Source organism: Coffea arabica, chromosome 9e (genome assembly GCF_036785885.1).
Source record: "Coffea arabica cultivar ET-39 chromosome 9e, Coffea Arabica ET-39 HiFi, whole genome shotgun sequence".
NCBI classification, from domain to species: Eukaryota; Viridiplantae; Streptophyta; class Magnoliopsida; order Gentianales; family Rubiaceae; genus Coffea; species Coffea arabica.
The window spans coordinates 40,801,190-40,822,252 of NC_092327.1; the positions used below are offsets into that span (position 1 = coordinate 40,801,190).

Genomic DNA, 21,063 nt, shown 5'->3' on the forward strand with positions numbered 1-21,063 from the left:
GTAATTTTAACGGTGTTTAAAGTCCCATAACTTTCAAATATATTCATAATATTCATGTACGAATTCATATATATATATAAATAATTTTGCAGAACACACATTTTTGCACCCGATTTTTAATCATACTTTTAAAAAAATCTATATACTATACATACGTATAATTCGTGCTATACCCGTATCATATTTTACTAACTATGGTTTGAATTCATATACCAGAAAATGCTCTTTTGTTTTTTTTTTTTTTACGTATAGAAGCAATTAATTAAGAGGCAAATTCACCACGTCTTCACTGCTAGATGGCAACTTATCGAGCTAACATGGCACATACTTTTGAAACCAAAGCTAGAGGCAGAGGCAGGTAGCTCATGAGAAGTATGTGAGATGCAGATAAATATGCAGATGGAGGTAGTAGCGGGGATAGGACCGATAGGTGGTGGGGTGTGAGGGGATTGATTGATGCTGGCTTCTGAGGTGCAGAATGAATAGTACTTTTGCGATGACAACTTTGGCGTCTCCTCAACTCCGTTTGATCGTGATGTGATGATTAGTAGTAGGAGTATAATAACATTAACAGACAGACAGACAGAAGACGAAGCAAATGCCGACTCCCCTTTGGTTCTATCTGCAGCCCCAAATACATTTTGATTGACTTGCTACTTTGAATAGCAAGAAACATATTCTTCAATGCATGACCAGAAAAACAAGAAGGAACCCACCAAAAAAAAAAGAAAAGAAAGAAAGAGGGTTCTGAACCCTCTTCCTTTTTGTTTATGCTCCATAAAAATTTTTTTAAAAAAAACATTTTGTTAATCTTCCGGAACTAGGAAAGCTCATTGGGTCTCGTATTTTTATAATTTATTCATTCAAATCATTTTAGATCGGGCGTTTAATTATGGCCTTGTTTGGTAAATGAGTTTTTTGGATGTTTGTTTAAAACTTTACTGTAGAAATTGTAGAAACAATTTTTGAATTGTATAAATTTTTAAATATTTTGAAATGTATAGTTTAAAATTTTTTAGAATTTTTTTGAGATTATTGTAACTAAAGTTATTAAAAAACTTGTAGCAGACAAACTTGGCCAAAAACTTGTTTGCCAAATAAGCCCTATAACACCAAATGCACTGGTACATGAGAAGCGTGCAAGGATGGATGTGTTCAAAAACCTCCTGTTTGGATTGCTATTTTGTAAGAGCTTTTTTCCTTTTTAGACCATTTTGTGGATGATTAAAGTACTTTTAAAGTATCTAGTAAACACCATCCTTTAAATTTAGGAATAAAGTTATCAGTGTTAAAAAGACTTTTAGTAAAAACTCAAATTTTAGTATTTTAAAATTTTAAACATAAAATTTAATCATTTTATCCCATATTATGAACTCAATAAAGAGATAAATACATTAAAAATTTAAAATTACATATTATTCAATACAATAAGCACTGACGGAAGATATAAATCCAAACAACACGCATGAAGTGAACTTCTACTTTTTAATTAATAAGTCACCGTAACTCTAAACGGGCACTAAACCACAATATTTATTTTTCTTTTTCATTTAACGTGGAGAAGCACCCTCCTGTTACGGTTGTATATGACAAGCTTTAGACAACTCTTATCATTTTCCTACGTATTATTGTCCACCTGTGTGATATGAACAAAGGCTTTGATAAGCAACAAGAGATTGAAGCTGTTCTTGTTTGAACGCTGTCCTTGTATTTGTTGCAATAAAAAGCAGTTTGAAGTTTGAACGCGCTGCTGAGAGCATTCCACACCATCCATGTTTCTAGTAGATGCAAATTACTCCAATAATTAAAGTGGATTCCTAGATATCTTTTTTTTTTTAATAGCAATAATGGATAAGTTAAGCAGTAAAAAGAAATATATTATTCTGTGACACAGTCATATCTTACTGAATGACTTAAGGCAAATCTCCCTATTTTTTTTGATAAAATATGATTCACATGTAGGTTTGTTTGGATAGGAGTTTATTTGGATGATTTATTTGAGATAATTACTGTAGCACTTTTTGTGATGGTGATGTATGTGAGATAAAAAGGTGATTGGGAAGATAAAAAGGTGATTAGAATTTGTGAAGCAAATTATTTTATCTGAAATCATGCCAATCCAAACAAATAGCGATATATGGTCTGCATCGATGGTTTATCTATTTATTTCCCAATATGAAACTGCTCTTTCTAGGAAAGTTTAGGTCTCGTTTGGATTGCTATTTTCTGAAATTTTTATAGAAAAATGTACTGTAACGATTTGATATATTTATGAAAAACATAAAAAAAATTTAGAGAAAAAAAATAGTTTTCCGAATTAATCTTTGAAAGCATATCTTTTGCTTACGAGCCACCGCGAGCGATCGGATCCAGACATGAATGATAAAATTATACACTACAAAAACACACATAATAGAAATAAGGGCCAAGTAGGCACCTAACCTAGCTAAATACAAACTCGATAAATTATTTATTTTAAGATCACCACTTTCTCCAAATACCTATAACACACAAATAATTGAAAAAAAAAAAGAAGAAGAAAAGAAAGAAAGTCAATGGAGACCAAAGATGGAAATAAATCTCAAGGAAACTACCTAAAAATGTGGACTGAGATGGGAAGACAAGTCAGCTTACTACTCCACTAGAATGGATAGATAAAAGCCTGGAGATTTAGCTGACGTGGTTGGAGCGGCTCTTGGATGCAACCAAAGGTCATTTTTTTTATTAAATAAATCAGCATAGCGTTGTATCAACCAGCCAGCGTGCAAATGTCGTGGCGGAAGTATATTAGTACTATTATTGCATTGGATAACGGTGAGTGGCAGCGGGAGCGGCGACAGGCTGCCGCTGGATATTGGATGGAATATGCCGCGTACATTTTTCCAACTCCTCCGGTCCGGGGTTTCTACTATTTATTAATCCCAAAGCAAAATAAAAAATCATTTTACTCATATGTAATGTGAGGAATATTTTATTCCATAAAAATTATGTGTGTATAATATGCTATCCAAGGACAAAGGTTGCCCGCGGTCCCTATCCCAACAAACCCTAATCCATCCACTCCCACAAAACCCTAATCCACCGTCCTTTAGAATTGCTAAATATATATATATAGCAAAAAAAAAAATACTTCTTTTTAAGATTTCATCTGTACAAATTGTATTGTGTTGATATATCATTAATTTGGTCATATTATTCTTGGTTTTTTTTTTTTTTTTTTGCGTTTGAATTCTTTTTTTTTTTCCCTAAACGTGAAATAAGAGCATCTTAAACTTTGAAAAGCAATAGTGCATGAGTATATACAGCATTTCCATAACTGTATTAGACAGGGGCGGATTTAAGGTGGGGGCACGGGCCCCCACTGCCCCCCTTAAATTTCTATAATACTTATACAATTTTAACATAATTTTAAGTGTGCCCCCAGAGTTTTTTTAGAAAAGATGTGAAAGAATGGGTCACAAAATTTAGTTTAGTTACTTATATTGAGAAAAATATACTTCATGAAGTTCAAAATGAGAAAGTTGTAAACCATTATCAAAATATGAAAACTCGTCGTCAGCAATTGTAAATAGTTTAGTTTGTTTTTAAAATAAAATAATTATTACATTAATAATTTTGAGTTCGTCTTTTTATGTTTTTCATGATTTTTTATGGAATATACGTATCATTTGTACTTGTTGGTAATATTTTTTTTTTTTTGCTTAAAAAACTAGAAAAATAGTAGATAAAAAATTTTAATGTTATTTTTGCCCTCACTAAGATTTTTTTCTGGCTCCGCCACTGATATTAGAGTATTATTTCTAACTCTTTAGTTGCGAATAAATATAAATGCAAAACAGACCAAATCTGTCAACAGTAAATAATAGGTACATTCTATGCTCCCTCTGTCATGTGTTGCCAAAAAATAAAAGAAGGAAAGAACACAGGTCCTGTTTGATAAATGGATTTTTTGGGTGTTTGTTTAAACTTTTACGGTAACTTACTATAGAAGTTGTAGGAAAATTTTTTGAAATGTATAAATTTTTAGATATTTTGAAGTGTATAGTTTAAAAATTTTAAGAAATTTTTTGAGGTTATTGTAGTTAAAGTTATTTAAAAAACTTGTAGTAGACAAACTTGACAAAAAACTTGCTTGCCAAACAGGCCCAACAATCTTACTATATAAACTAGTACTAACCCTTATTTTCTAATAGAACGAGTATGATATGATTACATGTCAAAATTTGAAAAGTTACTTGTTTTCAATTTAACTAGAAAATCAAATTTAAACAATTCAAAGTGAACTAGTACAACTTTTTTTTTTTTTTGCTTCAAAATGAATTGACCTAATTTATCAAATTAATCGCCAGATACTATTGGATTGTGTATTATTTAAAAAAATTTATTTGTTTACATTATCAACATATTTTTATGTCATATACATCACATTAAAAAAGTACTATAGTATTTTTTTAAAAAAATTATTCCAAATAATTTACTATCCCAAATAACCATCAATACGTTTTCTGTGAATTCATTTTTTAATCTCCATTTTTATTTCACATACATTAAATGGAGATTTTTTCGGAAAAATCTCCAAAAAAAAAAAAGGCAATCCAAACGGACTTTATGCTTGGCTAGAAAGAGTCGATGATATTAATGGGTTTATGAGGCAAAACGGTGTAATAAGCCCGGACTTGAGCAGATACGACGTTTGGGCAAATGGGGTCCTCCGCCGGTTGCTTTCCCTCCCCGACAAGTAGCATTTTATTTTGGAGTTTATCTTTATCTTCATCCTGGCACTCCTAACTCGCGGGGATGGTCCTTTTCGCTAGGGCCCGTCGTCTATCTTTCCTTTGCTACTCTTCATTTATATGCAAAAAAAAAAAAAAGGAAATTGAAGATTATAACCTGTGTATTAAAATGGGTTTTATGGGAGCTTATTTCTAATTGACTTATTATAAAACAGAAAGGATACAAGGTTTGCTAAATTTTACGTAGAACGGATTTAAAATGTCACTGAGAAAATGAAAGGGAAATATGAAGTCCTAAAGCTTAAATGGAATGACTGTATTTATAAGATTACATAACGGGACGCTAGATTAAAAAGAAACCACATGGACGGCAATCGTCACGGTAAACTCTTCTAAAAGCAAAGCATATATGCATATATTCAATGAATCTAGACGCTTTTCAAGTTCATTGAACCTAGATGCTAGATTAGAAGATAGGTTCCAATTATTTTGTTATGCTTCGTTAATAATAGTGATTTAATTGTGATGTTTGTACTTTTTTTTTTTTCAATCTTATCCTCGCAAATTTAAATTTTGAATTTGAGTGATAACATGCATATGATTAAAGGGAAAGACTATATTGAAAAGAAAGATTGAAAAGCGTTTTTAAAATATTTCAAAATAAAAAGTGTGACACTTTCAATGCGCCAACATAATCATAAGTTTATAATGATAGTCTTTCCTTTTTAGTACTACGTGTTTTTTGTTTTCATGCATCCCTTTTTTTTGAAAAAAAAAAAGTTCAGTAAAAAGAAATTACAAGTTAAAGCAAAGCTGCTCCCTTTAGATTAGCTGTTTTTTGTGATGTTTTTGAAATATTTTACTGTAGTAATATAGGTGAAAAGCTTTTACTGTAGATGATCTTGTTTTTTGAGGCTATTTTTTGTATTTTTAAGGTTGTTTTTTGTATTTTTGAAATTATTTTTGTCTGTGTATTACTATAACATTATATATGAAAAATTTAGTTTTTAAAAAAGATCAATCCAAAGCGGAGCCAAGCCAAAGAACAGGAAGGAGTTTATATGTTGGGTAAAGAGATGGTAAAATCCCGCCTCGCTCGGTGCTCATTCTTCCAGTATTGCGGTGGGCTACATATTCCTTAAGCCGTACCAGCCTTCTTTTTAGGAGGGATTTGCCTCCCCTCCCCTTCTGGTTTTGGGTTAATGCAACTCGTTTACGGTACATTTTTAGAAGGACGGGATAATCGAAACGGAAAAGGCAAGGGAAACCGGTTCTTGTACCTAACCCTAAAAAAAAAGACAGTAGCATTGAACATGGTGTGTTCCTGTTCCTGTTCCTGTTCTGTTTCTGTTCCCACCATCGTATCGATAACGTTTGGTAGGCCTGGAGTAACATGCAGCGACTTGATTTACAACCTCTACCGGAACAATACGCTAATTACTAGTATGGAATATGAGTGCATTGACTCAATCTTAGGCCTTGTTTGGTAGACAAATTTTTTGCTAAGTTTGTTTGCTACAAGTTTTTTAAAAACTTTAGCTACAGTAATCTCAAAAAATTTCTCAAAATTTTTAAACTATACACTGCAAAATATTTTTTAAAAAAAACACACTGCAAAATCTTTTTTAAAAGCTTCTACAGTGAGTTACAATAAAGTTTTAGACAAACACCCAAAAAATTCACTTGTTAAACGGGGCCTTAATTTGCATCCAACTTCAAACTAAGTTGCTCTGCTCTGCAACCAATGATCAATTAGAAGGAATTGAAAGTTTTCTAGATAGAGAAGACTAAATCGAGCATCGATAGTTTTTGTGTGACGTGGAGTTATTTGGCCTTTGGTTCGTGATTTGTGTGTTGAAACTTTTATAAATTTGACTGTAGAATCGTATTTAATGGTATGAACAAATTTCCAATCGAATTATCCATTTTTCAAGGTCCATCAATTTGTGATTATTTCAACGAATGGCAAATCATCATAACTAGTCTCCCGAGCATGGCATTGTTCTTGTTCAAGCCAGGAAAAGCAAAGAAATTTTAGCACCAAAAAAGAATCAAAAAAAAAAAAAAAAGAGCAAAACTTGAGCTAAACAACCGATAGGTACAGCATCTGTAAGTTCAAAACTTACAAAACGTCTGTGATGTGATCCAGCCGTTGTTCGTACTTGTATATCATCGTTTCCGTTTCTTGCAGTAGAGCAAGGAAATATGCGCCATAAATATCACTACCATAATTACTAATAATTCTGAAAACTGTTAGCTCAAACCTCAGTCACCCAAAAAGATAACTCGTATGTAGATGCTTTGATATTTAGATTATTATCGATCTAATAAATTGTGTATTAATGCTATTATTGGGCTGTTGGTCGTCCCGAAGACTTTGAATCCATGCTTTCCATCTGATCACTTAATTGTGGCTACCTTCGACGGAATTCTCCGTCGGTTAGATCCCCTCCCTTCTCCTATATTAGATTATACTAATGTTATCGTTGCCACAAAAAAATATATTAAATTAGAATAGATTTTATTAATGCTATCGCTGCGACAAAAAAAAATTGTGTATACTAAAAAAGTTTTTTCTGTTGGGTGGTTTTATTGAAAGGAAAATGGCTGTCCAGCATAGATTGAGAAATGTGCCGCGTTGGAAGTACCGATCGTATTCATTAGTACTACTTTTATCATGGGCATTGTAGTACGATTTTGCGTGCGTTGTGATTCTCAATATAAAAGTTGGAACGTACAACTGGTTAATTTTTTTCAATTGTTTTTTTTTTCTTTTTTACAGAAACAAAATACTCCCTTCGTCCCACTTTGATGGTCCTGATTTTTTTTTTCACACAGTTTAAGAAAAAATAGTTAACTTTGTTGAAACAATCAATTTAGGTAGTTATTTTCCTAAAATACCCTCACATTAATTAGAGTACAACTTTATGAAAACTTGAATTGATGGTAAAAAAAGAATCAACTCTCATTAAATGGGATAGGTTTATAGTAACAACAACTTACATTGAATAAGGGTATTTTAGAAAAATTAAAATATAATTACATTTTTCAATTAGAAAGTGGACTATAATTTGAGACAGACTAAAAAGAAAAATAGGACTATCAAGTAAGACGAGGAAGTAGTAATCAGCTTACCTCCGATCCATTACATGGTGGGTGGATAATGGATAATGGATATATACATATTTATGGATGGATATGATATTTATACCAAAAAACGACGTGCGGTGGATGGATATCGGTGAAGGGGAATATAGCGTTGACTTGTAATTCAGTCTCCGCTCTCCACATTCGTCGTCGTCGTTAAGTAACGTTAATGTTGATGTATGAACTGCAATGTTCCGATAAGAATGAAGACCAAAAACAATAATCATGCCAATATATTGAGTGACGCATTCCCATATGTCAAAGCCAGATACTTAACGCCCCCACGTTTAAGAACTACTAGTATAATAATAATAATAATAAAAATAACAATTATTTGAAAGCAAGGCTTTTTGCTTGCATCATCTTTTTATTTTATATATATATTATGTTAAAAAAGCGTTGTAATATTTTTTTTTATAAAATTATTTTAAATAATTTATTATCAAAAAATAGTTTCATCATGATCCGTAGTTCACGATCATGAAATGTACAAAAAGAATCGGGGAATTTGGACAAGAGCCATTGATTCTTTTTTTTTTTTAGTACGAAAATCTAAAAATCTCACACTAAGCAAGAACTTCTTATATATATAGCTCCGTTTGGCATATGAGTTTTTTTGGTATTTGTCTAAAGTTTTACTATAACTTACTGTAGAAGTTGTAGAAAAATATTTTAAAGTGTGTAAATTTTTGGATATTTTGAAGTGTATAGTTTAAAAATTTTGAAAAGTTTTTTAAGATTACTGTAGTTGAAGATGTTAAAAAACTTGTAACAGACAAATTTGCTCAAAAACTTACTTGCCAAACAAGGCCTATAGAGACAAACCATATACTCCCTCCGTCCCACCTTGATAATCCTGTATTCCTTTTTCATCTGTCCCAAATTGTAGTCCACTTTCTAATTGAAGAATGTAGTTGTATTTTAATTTTTCTAAAATACCCTTATTCAATGTAAGTAGTTGTTACTATAAACCTACCCCATTTAATGAGAGTTGATTCTTTTTTTACCATCAATTCAAATTCCCATAAAGTTGTATCATATTTAATGTGAGGGTATTTTAGGAAAATAGTAATCTAAATTTACTTTTCCAACAAAGTTAACTATTTTTTCTTAAACTGTGTGAAAAAAGAAATAGAACTATAAAAGTGGGACGGAGGGAGTATCATATTTATACTCTTCTTTCCTTTTTTTTTTTTTTTTTGACGGAGGAATAGTAGAAGGTGGGTGGGGGTGGGGTTGGTTCAATACGACACACGAGGGAAGGCAAATTCTCAAGTTGGCCCGTGGACGAGCTTACAAATTTGTCTTTAAGTATCTCACTGAGTCCATCAGTGTCCGCCAAAGCCCAACTAAAAAACTGAACAGTTTACATTACTACTGTTTCATCACTCCCAAAAGATTATTATAGGAAAATAATTAAAAAAAAGAAAATAGCAATGTTATAAATAGTCTGATTTTAATAGAGAAAATACGAATGCTCATTTGCAGCAATATTGTGACCACCCCTTTATAAGTTACAGATTAATCTTAGTCGCTGCGACTATAAAAGGTAACAATGGAGAACCATTTATATGCGCGTCCGTGACTTGGTGATGCTACCAGAAATGGGGTCAGTAAAAAGGAGTCAGTACCAGTTTTGACCATGTAGATAGATCTTATTACGCCTTCTTTGTTTCGTTGAATTTTTTTTTTTCAACACAGGGAGTATTTCAATTTTTACCGGAATAATCTCCTTATGCTTGTACACTCCGTCCCCAAGAATACACAAGCGATTCAACACAGGGAGTATTTCAATTTTTACCGGAATAATCTCCTTATGCTTGTACACTCCGTCCCCAAGAATACACAAGCGATAAAGAGGTGACTCGAACACTTAACCTCGGGACCTCATGAGGCTACCCCCTAGACCATTCTTTGTTTCATTGAATGCTTTAAAAACAAATTTCGCACGCCACTCCAAAATCCAAATAGAAATAGGTTTTTGTACTTGAGGAAAATAGCCACTCTAAAATACAATGCGCACACTGGATTCCCAAACATGAATCAGTGAAATGCGTCTGTTAGTACTATCTACAAACATATGCACAAAAGCATGTGGGATACACACAGAAGCCAAAAGTTACATAGGGACAACATTCCAAGCATCATTGCTGGATTGGTTTTGAAATCTGTACAACTAATGTAAACATGAGATGGCCGAAGAAAACATCCCCACCCCACCTTGATTTCAAGGTCTTCTTCCATCTCTCGACCACTCCTCCTCATTTTCCCTCGAGAAACCACAATCAGACTTCAAGTCATCTACTTTCTTCACATATAATATAACAGAACTTGAAAGCTGATAAGCCCACAGATGCATGATCAATCTGGAAGCACTTCAACATTTTCAGCTTCTTCCATCTCTTCATCACTCCCGTTCTCGCCTTCCAGAAGCCACTGTTCAAATTCATCAACTTCCTCGTAGTCATGAATGTAAAGATCATCTAACTTATCCCACTGGTCCGCGCCTAGTTCCTCGCCACGGCAACCAACATGCAAGAATGGCCTATTCCTGGTCAAGGCATCCACGAGATCCCTGTTGACACTTCCAGTAACCCCTAACCATCTCAATCTTGGGAAGTAAGGCTTCTTCAACCACCGGAACGCGAGTTGTGTAATCCCACCACAGTTATAAAGATCCAACAACCTCAAGCTGCTGCCCTGCCAACCATTTTCGTCAACCTTCATTGAGGCCAGTGCAATTACTGAAGTATCACTTATAAGAGGACACTGACGCATTCGCAGCTCAAAAATCGGGATACGACTTTTTGCAAGCAACAGCATCCCAGCATCTGAGAGGTTAGGTACATTTGACAGATCCAATTCTCTCAATTCCCGGTTTGAATAATCATCAAACAAAAAAGAGATGCACTTATCTGTAAGCCTCTTGCATCCTCGTAGAGACAATGAAACAAGGGAACTTGACATACCCTTGCTCAAGTGACACAATCCCATATCACTAATATCAGAACCATCTAGTAGTAATGTCTTTAACTTAGGGAGGGTGCTGATTGCTTGAAGGGCATCATCCCCGAGGTTTCTGCAGTCCCTCAGGTCAAGGACAACCAAACCCCTGTTGGAAGCCAGTCGAGTAACAGCAAAGTTGGTTAAAAGGTTACACCATCTCAAGCTGACATGCGTCAAAGAAAGGGAAGTTGCAGTAATGTCATGAAATATGAGATCAGTAAGATGGTTCCCATGAGACACCCTAAGCTTGTACAGCTTAGCACATGAATGCAGAAGAGTTTTAAAACCTGTTTCTGTAACCTGACAGAAACCACCAAGATAAATGCTTTCCATGCTCGAGCACTTGTCAGCCATAAGAAGGATCCCCAGATCATTTACTCGCTTGAAAAATGTAGGGAAAATCTCTTGGCTTCGTACTAAAGAAAGGTGCTTCAGTTTTCCATGCAGATTAATTTGTTGAAGACCGATGTTGGTGAGATCAAACGAAACCCTTGGTTCCATAATTGGTGAATCCCGAAGGTCTAAATGGGTCAATGAGGGAAGACTTTCAGATATCATACTGACCATGGTGTCCGTGATATAGTCCACAGACAGGCTCAATTTCTGTATGCCGGGGAAAATGCATGTTCGTAAATGATGTGATGATTGATTTGGGCCAATAGGAGGGCTAAGCAGTTCAGTCACCATTATTGAAGAAATGAATCCTATTTCCAGTGAAACGAGTTTTGAAGTTGCCAAAGCCCACACACGAGCAAAATTATGCCGCACAAACATTGATACGTCAAACATCAGGATCAGAGTCTATAAAAAAAAAAAAAACGCAACCTCATTACTGATGGTGAACTGATAGGAATAAGCTAAGCAGTCAAATTATATAGCACCCAGTCCTGTCCTTTCTTTGATACAATTATATTAAAAAGGAGAATATAGAGCACACAATAAAATTAACAACATATGAACTTTAAAAGTGATCCCTACTTTTACATAAAGACCATCAGATTAACGAAATATTTGAATCCCAAAAATTACTTACTCAATTAGTCATGACAGTTTTAAGCAAATCATGTTTAACACTCAACCGTCATAAAGCTTGTAATATTACAACTTGAAGCTACTAATTCAGATTTATCTCAACAATAAGGCTCAAATTTCAGAAATATTATGTCAGTCATTTAACACGGTAAACATAAAATTAGTAATTCTAATATTAAGTTGACAATGCAATTAGCAACATTCAAAGTCTCCAATATGAGCATAAGACTTGGCTCACTGTGAAGGTTGTTGAAATTTTAGCCAAGGAGGTCGTAAGTTCTCAAACAAGATCAGCCCCTTTCCTTGCATGGCAATGCGCCAATGCCTGGATTGATAATTTTCTACGATCCCACAAGGAAAGGGTAATTTTGCACCAAGTTATAGGCCTTAGATGCCTTAATGGTCCACATTGATTCTACTTCTGACATTTTAGTGAGCATCAAAAACCACGAACCATAAGAGGTGAATTTAATCCAGATTTCCCATGAATCAAAATGAACAAGGAGGCTTATGATTTTGGATAAGTAGTCAAAATATCATCAACCAAGTGATCAAATGATACAAGTTCATGTAGAACTACAACACTAGGAATTGTTCTAGGGGGTTCAGAACTTTTAACTGGACTAGAAGCAAATAAGCACTGAAACAGCCATGTGAGTCTACATAAATGGTAAATGATTTCACCCATTTCATGATGAAATTCCCCAGCAGTTTGCACTCATTTACTGAAAAAAATTAGTTTTAACATAGTAGAAAACTTTTCACTTTATTTCTCTAGGATATACATCTGCAACTGCATTTTCCTGAATGTGTCTATAGAGATCAAAATTGAGGAAAAGTAGTACGTGAAAAGTAATAAAATCGCCATCACTATAGATAAGCCCCCACATCCTTTTAATTCTGCTTATGATGGTAGATTTCACATCTTACAGAAAGCCACTCGGGCAAATGAAACCTTACTTCCAACTCAGTGCAACCAAGGAGTAATTCCTCAAGATCAGACACGTCAATTGACCTCCCTCTTTTCTCAGCCAATGAACTCAAGTACAAAAACCTGAATAGAAAAGCGAAAAACAGCAAAGCTAATAACAAAATCCCAACAAAATTCACGAAATACATCTCTTTACAAATGACACTCAAAAAGGCCAAAACTTTACAATAATGAAGAAAAAAAATTTTACCTCCAGATAGAGAATTTAATAAAAACGCACTTCAGTTTCAGTTTAAAAAATTTGGAACCAAAAGGAAAGAAAGGAAACCCCACCTGAGGCCCTTGCATCGTTGGCCAATATGAGAGAGAAGCTTGCCGGTGAAATCGGCACAATTGTGAAGGGAAAGCTCTTGCAGGGAGGGGCGAAGAAGATAATCGAAGGAGGAATCGTCAAGTCGAGTGCAGTCAACTTGCAGGGTCCGGAGATAGGGATTGGTAGGCATCAGCAACGGCCTCAACAAATCAATTGAAAGCCCAATATCCTTTCAATTTTAGAAAACCGTAATCAGCAAATCACAAAGATAAAATCTTCGCAAAGGCAGAAAAAAAAAGCACGTCAGGCGCGACTTACGAGGAGGTGAAAGTTGGGGATGAAGGAGAGGATATGGGAGGCGCAGGAGTGGAAGGCCCGGCAAGTGGACGCGGCCGAGCAAATGGAGGCCACGTCCAGCTTTGCCAGGATGGTGGCGATGAGTGCCGACGGGAGGATCATGAGGCTCTGCGATGGATCCGAGTGGGGCTCATGCGGGTTAGCCATTTTCCTCTTCCCTTCTTTCTTTTTTTGCCTTGGTTTGTAAATCTACTCGTGTTTTAGCTAAGTGTCTTACCGTAGGAAGCAGGAGGAAGAAGCAGAGGAATATTCTTTTCTTTACTAGAGTGCGCATTTTGCACGGCCCACACTAATACTTTGTGCTACAAAAAAACTACTGCTAGCGATCCCAACGAGATGAAACGAATCTTATGTCTTGGGGTCTGTTTGATAACATAAAAAATTGATGAGTCTGAACTTTTTCAGATATTCAAATGTTTTGAATGTTTGATAAATGAAAATTCATTTGTTGAACTTGTTAAGTAGTACTGAACTTGTGTGTATTTTTTTCAACACAAGAATCCTAACTGAATGCTTAATTTTGATAAGAACCAATAGAATTACTTCAATTACCTTATCTTATCTACTAAATCTACCCTTGTTTATTAATTATGTTCAAAATTCTAATATAATTAAACAACCTAATATTCTCTATCTAATGATTTTCTATTTCTCTTTTCCTCCCTTTTGAATGACTTTTACTTCTTCTCCGTACTACTCATATAATAAAATTCATCTTTTATATTAATTTGATTTAAAAATAAATATTGTCATTTTCATACCTAACATTTTTAGCTAATTAAATCATAGGTTCTATTTCTTTTTGGGATGAAAAGATATAAGAACAAAATTGTCAAATTTAACTTATTAAGCATTCAGTTATAAATATTTATCAAACAATATAAATAGGTTTAGCATTAAAATTCAGACATTCATATATTTCTTTTTAGTGCTTAAAATTCAGCAAATTAATTGTTTCACTATTCAGATTTCAGAATTCAAACTTCAGAATTCAGATTCAGTTTTATCAAACGGAACCTTAGTGTCTCGGTTTCTCTTTTTATTATATTAATATATATTTTAATTTTTTATATTTTTAAAATTTAATAATTATAAATTAAAAAATTAAAATACATAAAAAAAATAAGATTTTTTATGAATTTTAGGCTATATTTTTAATTTTCTATTATATATTACTTTTTTTGATACAATTGTATTTATTTTTTATTTAATTAATAGTTATTAGATTTTAAATAAATGAAAAAATTAAAATATAATGTTTATAAATAAGAATTATTAATATAATAATAAATGGGACGGAAAGTGATGCGGGGAATTGGACAGAAAATCCGGCTGCGATCCAATACTCTAGAGTCTAGGCCTAGGGAAAATGAAAATCTTTGTGCTGTTGTGCATGAGCGAAAGAATGATGCAGTCGCCGTCATGACTCGAACACGATGGCCTCTCATTTGAGAAATATAAAAATAAAAATTCTGTTCGCTGCCGGGCCTTTTTCGCGAGTCACGCGTAAAATGAAAAAATTGTTCAGTGCTCGAGTCATAATTAACTGGAATTTTTTTAAAAAAATCTTGAATATTTTGAAGAATTTGCCGGGTTTTGGGGGCGGCTATGTGTTTGTAGTACAGTGAGTAGTGCACAACAGCTGGGCCATTGGCTCAGTGGCCACCACCTAGTTGGTGGGGTGGGAGGCAAGGTTTGTTTCCACCACCATATTTAAATGACTTGTTTCCAAAAAAAATTCAGGCGGGTGTGCTGTGCATCCGTGTAGTCCGGTGGTGGTTCAATCTCCTTCGGGTTATCCCTGGGCCTTCTTAGGTCCGTCCCCTTTCCCTTAGTGTAGAATAAATTAGATTTATCGTCTCCGAAAAAAAAAAAGAGTAGTGCACAATACTGATGTACAGTACTTTTTTTCGTTCCATTGAAAGTGTTCTGTTTTGCATTTTAGAATGTTTCAAAATATTTGTCTTGAGAAAATCAAGGCACCTTTTAGTATTTTTTGTTAAATATAGCACTTCTCTCTAATCATATGCATGTTTTCATTCAAAGTCAAATTTTGAAGTTATGAAAATAAAATTAAAAAGAAAAACACAAACGTCGCAATCAAATCACTACTATTTTTAAAAAGTTAAATTCTCAAAACAAAACCAAATAATTGGGACGAAGGAGGGAGTACCTCGTTTTGGTCCGACTTGGGTGAGTGAAGAAGGAAGCATTTATTAGTCACTCAAACAAGCCAAGGCAGCCTTTTCCCTTTTTTTTTTTTTAGTTCAATTTCCGTTGTTTTTGCCTTTTGTGGCCACGACTAGCAGTACAAATATACAATAACAAGGAATAATAAATCCAACGGTCAGCCCAATTGAGTCTGAAACTGCATTGAACTAGACAACATTTTACCACATTAACTACTGGGGGCAAATAAACGGGTACCGCAAAGGTTTCCTCCTACACCATCGCATACACACATTATTGGAACTAAGTTTGGCATTCTTGTTTTTCCCTCTAAATCCCCGCATCAAGACTAAAACCTCTATCGTCCGCATAATCCACAAAGCTGTAGAGCGGAAGCAATCTCTCACCATATTTCTCTAAGCCCTCTAATGCTTTCTTGGCCTCGGCTTTGAGATCCTCAGCCACTTCCATAGCCTTCTCCACGCCGTATACTCCTACATAACTCTTACTCCTCTTGTCCTCGTCTTTGTCTCGAGTTTCTATTTTCGCCTTCAACACATCGCTTCTGACCTGATATAGCACGCCAACAGCTCGACCAAACTTTCTCAGCAGTTGGAGTTCCTCATCCGAAGCGCCGCCCAACAGGCCACCGCAGACAGCAGAGGACTCGGCCATTTCACCATATTTCTTTTCTTGCACAAAATCAACTGCATTGGGTCCCCCTTCCAAGTCAAGGAACTGACCGGCAGCCATCCCAGTTGATCCCACGGATCTTGCAATCTCCGCGATAACCTGGAGGAGGCGAGTCTCAGGAACGAGATCAGTCGGCGTATGGGAGACTATGTGGCGGAAGCCAAGAGGGAATAAAGCATCACCAGCTAAAATTGCCATGTCAACACCGAATACAGTGTGGCTTGAGGGCTGACCTCGCCGGGATGGATCATCATCCATGCAGGGCAAATCATCATGAATCAAGGAAGCAGCATGGACCTGGTAGTGGTTGCCCCAGACAATACGGAATGAGAAATAAATATCAGAGATTATTGACAAACAATTCGTGAAACCAAATGTGCTACTGACGAGAAGACAAACTCACATGCATTCTATCATTTTGCTACCTAAATGGCCTTAACAATGCAGATTTGACAGCTCATTCTCATTTCTATTTTTTTGATTTTCTTAAGGGAGATTGGTTTACGATCAGAAGCACAGAATTTGGTGATTAAGTGGCGTTAAATTTGCAAGAGATAATGTATTATCCAAATGCACAAGATCTATCGCGAACAACCTGAGAGAAAAATCAATGTTAACTAGCACTGCTAACATTCAAGTCATGAATCATGGGTGACTTCAGGAGCCCCAGTGGCTCCGCAGTTGATGTTATACCCCCACACTTGCAGAGCATAGATTTCACCAAATGCTTTGCAGAAATGAGCTCAAAACCCACCAGCAAAGGTCCAAATACGTCATTGTGGTCCGTTTAATCAACTGCTTGGCTCAACTACAGGTACTGAACCAAAATAATTTAGTGATTTGCCTAGCATCTGGTTCCATGTAATTTGCAGCAAACCAATTATTCTTTCATACTTTCAACCAGCAACCAAAAACTCATGAAATAACCTTGGCCAATGTCTCACATCAATGATAGAATCAAACAAGCATTTGAGCTACTAATTTAAGGCATCAGAGTCCAACAGAAGTTGTTTAAACAACTCAAATTCTGTAATAATATTCCTGCAGTCATGTGTTGATATTCTAATAAATCATCAAACCTAAACCTTTAAAGCAAATTGAGCAAGACCAAAAAATACAGGGGAAAAAAAAGCAGCAAACTTGAATTTGTTGGTTCAATGTACTTATCCACAAACAAGACGAAAAGAGTCCATCATTCAAATACGAATCCTGGATGCTACCCAGATTCGGAATCGATAGATGGGGAAATCATATATATTCCTTTTCAGTATGGACCCAAATGTCTTCAGGTGGGTTGAAATAGATCATATCAAATACACGCAGGCGGGAAACGGAGGGAGGGAGAAGGAATCAAATACCATTTCAAGAGCACAGGCGGTGGGGAAGGCGGCGAGACGGTTACCGCCGAAGAGCTCGCAGGTGGCGACGCACATGACAGGTGGGGCCCTCTTGGCACCCATGGCAAGAACGGAGTAACGCATGGCCTCATAAATCTGATGGGGGTATTTGACCGGAATGGCCTCATCCAGCTTCTGGTTGATTTCTTCGATGAGACCGGTCCAATAAGTTTTAAGGTCGAATTGGGTCGCCACCGTTGATGATGATGAGGCGAAGGCAGAGCACCGAATTGCTGATATGGTTCTTGAGAAAATGGGACGACCGGCTTTTGGTTTTGGGAGGAGCTGGTGGTTCTGGTACATCAACATATGCGAAGAAGAATAGATTCCAGCGGAAAGCATGTTTTTTTATCTATATCTATATATATATATATATACACACACACTCTATGAAAATACTATAGTATTATTATGTTAACGTATCTGTAATTCTCAAATTCTTCGACTTCTTTCTTTCTTTTTTTTTTTTTTGGGGGGGGGTTTCCTGTCTGCTAATTTAGACAAAGACGGAAGCAATCAAGGGCGGGCAGGTAGGCACTAGTAAGTTAGCAGTGGTGGAGCAAAATTGGCGAAAGTGCATCAATGGCACTGTGTTGTGGAGGAGCTCTGGGAGTGGGATGATAATGGATGAGGGAGAGTGTGTGTGTGTGAGCTCAAATAAATAGAGAACGCCATCTGAGTTTTGTCCGATTGCTGTAATTTTTACAATTTTTGTTATAATTCATATAATTTGGATGTAAATTTAAATTGGTCGATCGATCGTTGTAATTAAGTTGATGAAAAATTCATAATTATATTAGAATTATAAAAGTTTGCATCGAAGTACTATAAGAATGTTAGACAGAATTCGACTCGTGTCGCTCTCAATATGAAAAGAAAAAAAAAATGTATTATTTACAGAAGACGAATGAAATTGGCTGTGACCACGAGTTTCGTTAATAGTATTTTTCTAATCGTTTGAAAATGATAAAACATAAATTTACATGTGTGGAGTGTAATCCACATGCCACGTCAGCATTCCACTTTCTCCTCTTTTATTACACTTTCACTCACAATGGATTACACTCCACAAGGTGTAATAGCATGGGTCCACAATTAATCAAATATTTATTTTAATAATGCATAACTCATATCCCATAAATAAATAAACTAATTTTTAAAACTAATTTTGTTATTTTTAAAAAATAAAGTACTAACTTTCGTTAAATTTGGCAGATTTTGAAAATTTGATGGATGATTGGAAGTGGATAAATTTGGGGGAAATGCATAATTTTGCACATTTGTAGGAATACCAGAAAATGGGTAATTTGGAAAATTTTGGGGGTTTTGATTTTGTGAGGATGATGAATTTTCTATATTTGGAGCATTTAACATATTTGTAAAACTACTCCAATTTTCATCCATAATCACAAAAAATGAATTAAATGAGTGAGAGAGTAGAAGTGTGTGAGAGAATAAAAGAAATAATAGAGTAGAATATTGGGATATATTTTAGTAAAAAGTGTTGTGTGTTTATATAGAATTCTAAAAAAATAGTGCCATTGGAAATAATAGTGCCGTTGGAAATGTTACCGTTGCCATAGGAAATAATGTTGCCGTTGGAAATTCTCGCTGAAATTTTACCGTTGTCATAGGAAGAAAATTCAATGGATTACACGCATCACCTGTGTGATGCGTGTAATATCCATGACACGGCTCCAATGGGGAGCCGTGTCATGGAGGGGTGTAATGGCTCCCCATTACACCCCCATTGGAGCTGCCCTAACTGCAATTGAAATTAAAACCAAAAGTATATGAGTATATATTTTATACCTAATTAAGAAAATATACCTAAATACATATTTTATGCCTAATTAAAGAAAATAATACGTGGCCCGCCAAACATCGTGTCCATAACGGTTGCGGAATAGAGCAAGACCATATTGGCTACTTTTGGGCCAATGAGTATTTGCAGTGTTCATTTATTTAAAAAAAAAAGAATTAAGAAATCGTTCTTTTCAAGTATAGTGTGGGAAATTGCTCAAATGCTCCTTAATCTTTTGCTTTTAATTTCAAAAGGGCAAAAAAAAAAAGTATTCTAACACTTTTTTCAATGAAGTGATTCCACTCTCTTTCATTTTTTTTTTATTTTTCTTTTTGGAGATTCACTTACCATTCTCAAAGTTGCTTAACTTTCCTTCCTTTATACCGTCATTATCGTAAAATTAATTACCCTCCAAAAAAAAACTCACGACAAAATCTTTTTCCTTTTCCTTCTGTTCATTTGGAATATTTTTTAATAAAGATAACAGTATGTAAGAGGGACGGGCTAAATCCACCAGCCCCCTAGATCCAGTTGGGTCTCCCCTTTAGATTAGGATAATGTAGGATATCGTAGAAAAAAAAAATTGTGGTTGACCAAAAAAATTTAATGAATGCCTGCCTTTTAATAAATGCTTACAAAGGGCCATGAATTGAGAATCCAGCGTTAGTGGTCGACTACGTCTTCTTTGTATCTTTTTTTTTCCTCCTTTTTCCCCTGAAAGAAAACAATAATAATAACAAATAAAATGGTTCGACTTTGATCGTCTCATTATCTCTTTCATTTTCAAGAAGGAAAAGTCGCGACTCACCAATTCGAACTACAGCTTCCAAATTCGAGGCTGCGGCGCACAACACGTTTGTCTCTGCCGGTCCTTCGATTTCTAAGGCTGACTTCCAATGAATCAAAGAATGCCAAAATCGATGTTTACATTCAGCTGTGGCTCTCAATTCTAGTCATATAACAACGTTGTCTTGTCTTTGCTGATTTATGAACTGAGGTTGTGTTTCACAACATTCATTCAATTCATTCGTCCCCATCAATTATCAAAGGTCAAGAATAGTTGTAGCCTCTCCATTTTCTCCGACGCTAGCTAAGGTTCTCTGTCAGATTGATGAACCGTTCGAGTTGTGTTTCACAACATTTATTTGTCCCTATCAATCGTCAAGGCAAAGCATAGATGCAGCCAGCAGACTCTTCATTTCCTCCAGCGCTAGGAGGTTCCCACTTCCCTCCCGCAATAGAATATAGAGGTCTTCAATGGGAAGGTAAGGATTTAACAGCCGAGTATATGTTGCGCACCCGTCTCCTGTTTGTATTACCTGATTGGAATGGTAAACCTCGATATTCTCTTATTTCTACTTGTAACGAGATGACTAACTTTGAGGATTTCCACATCGAGCATGGCTTTTTTTTTTTTTAAAAAAAATTTTAAATATAAAAAGATTCGATTTCATTCCATAAAATCTGAAATAGTAATGGAA

At 35.2% G+C, this 21,063-nt stretch overlaps 2 protein-coding genes across 3 annotated transcripts; both read right to left on the reverse strand.

Moving 5' to 3' along the window:
- Positions 1-9,839: 9,839 nt before the first annotated feature.
- On the reverse strand, positions 9,840-13,782 carry LOC113710304 (F-box/LRR-repeat protein 10). 2 transcript variants are annotated; one of them, XM_027233232.2, is made up of 4 exons: positions 13,481-13,782; positions 13,183-13,391; positions 12,879-12,972; positions 9,840-11,687 (listed from the first exon to the last, which is right to left on the reverse strand). In XM_027233232.2, the coding sequence occupies exons 1-4, from the start codon at positions 13,664-13,666 to the stop codon at positions 10,242-10,244; spliced, it is 1,935 nt and encodes a 644-aa protein (XP_027089033.1). In that variant the 5' UTR covers positions 13,667-13,782; the 3' UTR covers positions 9,840-10,241. The 2 variants fall into 2 exon arrangements, with proteins under 2 accessions (XP_027089033.1, XP_071922035.1); XM_072065934.1 differs by lacking the exons at positions 12,879-12,972; positions 13,481-13,782 and having other exon boundaries at positions 13,183-13,349.
- A 2,072-nt stretch (positions 13,783-15,854) lies between these two features.
- LOC113710392 (heterodimeric geranylgeranyl pyrophosphate synthase small subunit, chloroplastic-like) lies at positions 15,855-18,407 on the reverse strand. Its single transcript, XM_027233363.2, has 2 exons — positions 17,740-18,407; positions 15,855-16,678 (listed from the first exon to the last, which is right to left on the reverse strand). Exons 1-2 carry the CDS (start codon positions 18,118-18,120, stop codon positions 16,019-16,021), a joined length of 1,041 nt encoding a protein of 346 aa, XP_027089164.1. The 5' UTR covers positions 18,121-18,407; the 3' UTR covers positions 15,855-16,018.
- Between the last annotated feature and the right edge of the window lie 2,656 nt (positions 18,408-21,063).

What these genes read in the sequence shown, in the direction of transcription:
- LOC113710304 (XM_027233232.2), bottom strand. Translation starts at nt 13,666, where the DNA reads ATGGCTAACCCGCATGAGCCCCACTCGGATCCATCGCAGAGCCTCATG. An exon ending in TCCCCAACTTTCACCTCCTC is followed by an intron (nt 13,392 to 13,480) that starts GTAAGTCGCGCC and finishes TAAAATTGAAAG; the next exon opens with GATATTGGGCTTTCAATTGA. An exon ending in CAACGATGCAAGGGCCTCAG is followed by an intron (nt 12,973 to 13,182) that starts GTGGGGTTTCCT and finishes TTTTCTATTCAG; the next exon opens with GTTTTTGTACTTGAGTTCAT.
- LOC113710392 (XM_027233363.2), bottom strand. Translation starts at nt 18,120, where the DNA reads ATGCTTTCCGCTGGAATCTATTCTTCTTCGCATATGTTGATGTACCAG. An exon ending in CCGCCTGTGCTCTTGAAATG is followed by an intron (nt 16,679 to 17,739) that starts GTATTTGATTCC and finishes AACCACTACCAG; the next exon opens with GTCCATGCTGCTTCCTTGAT.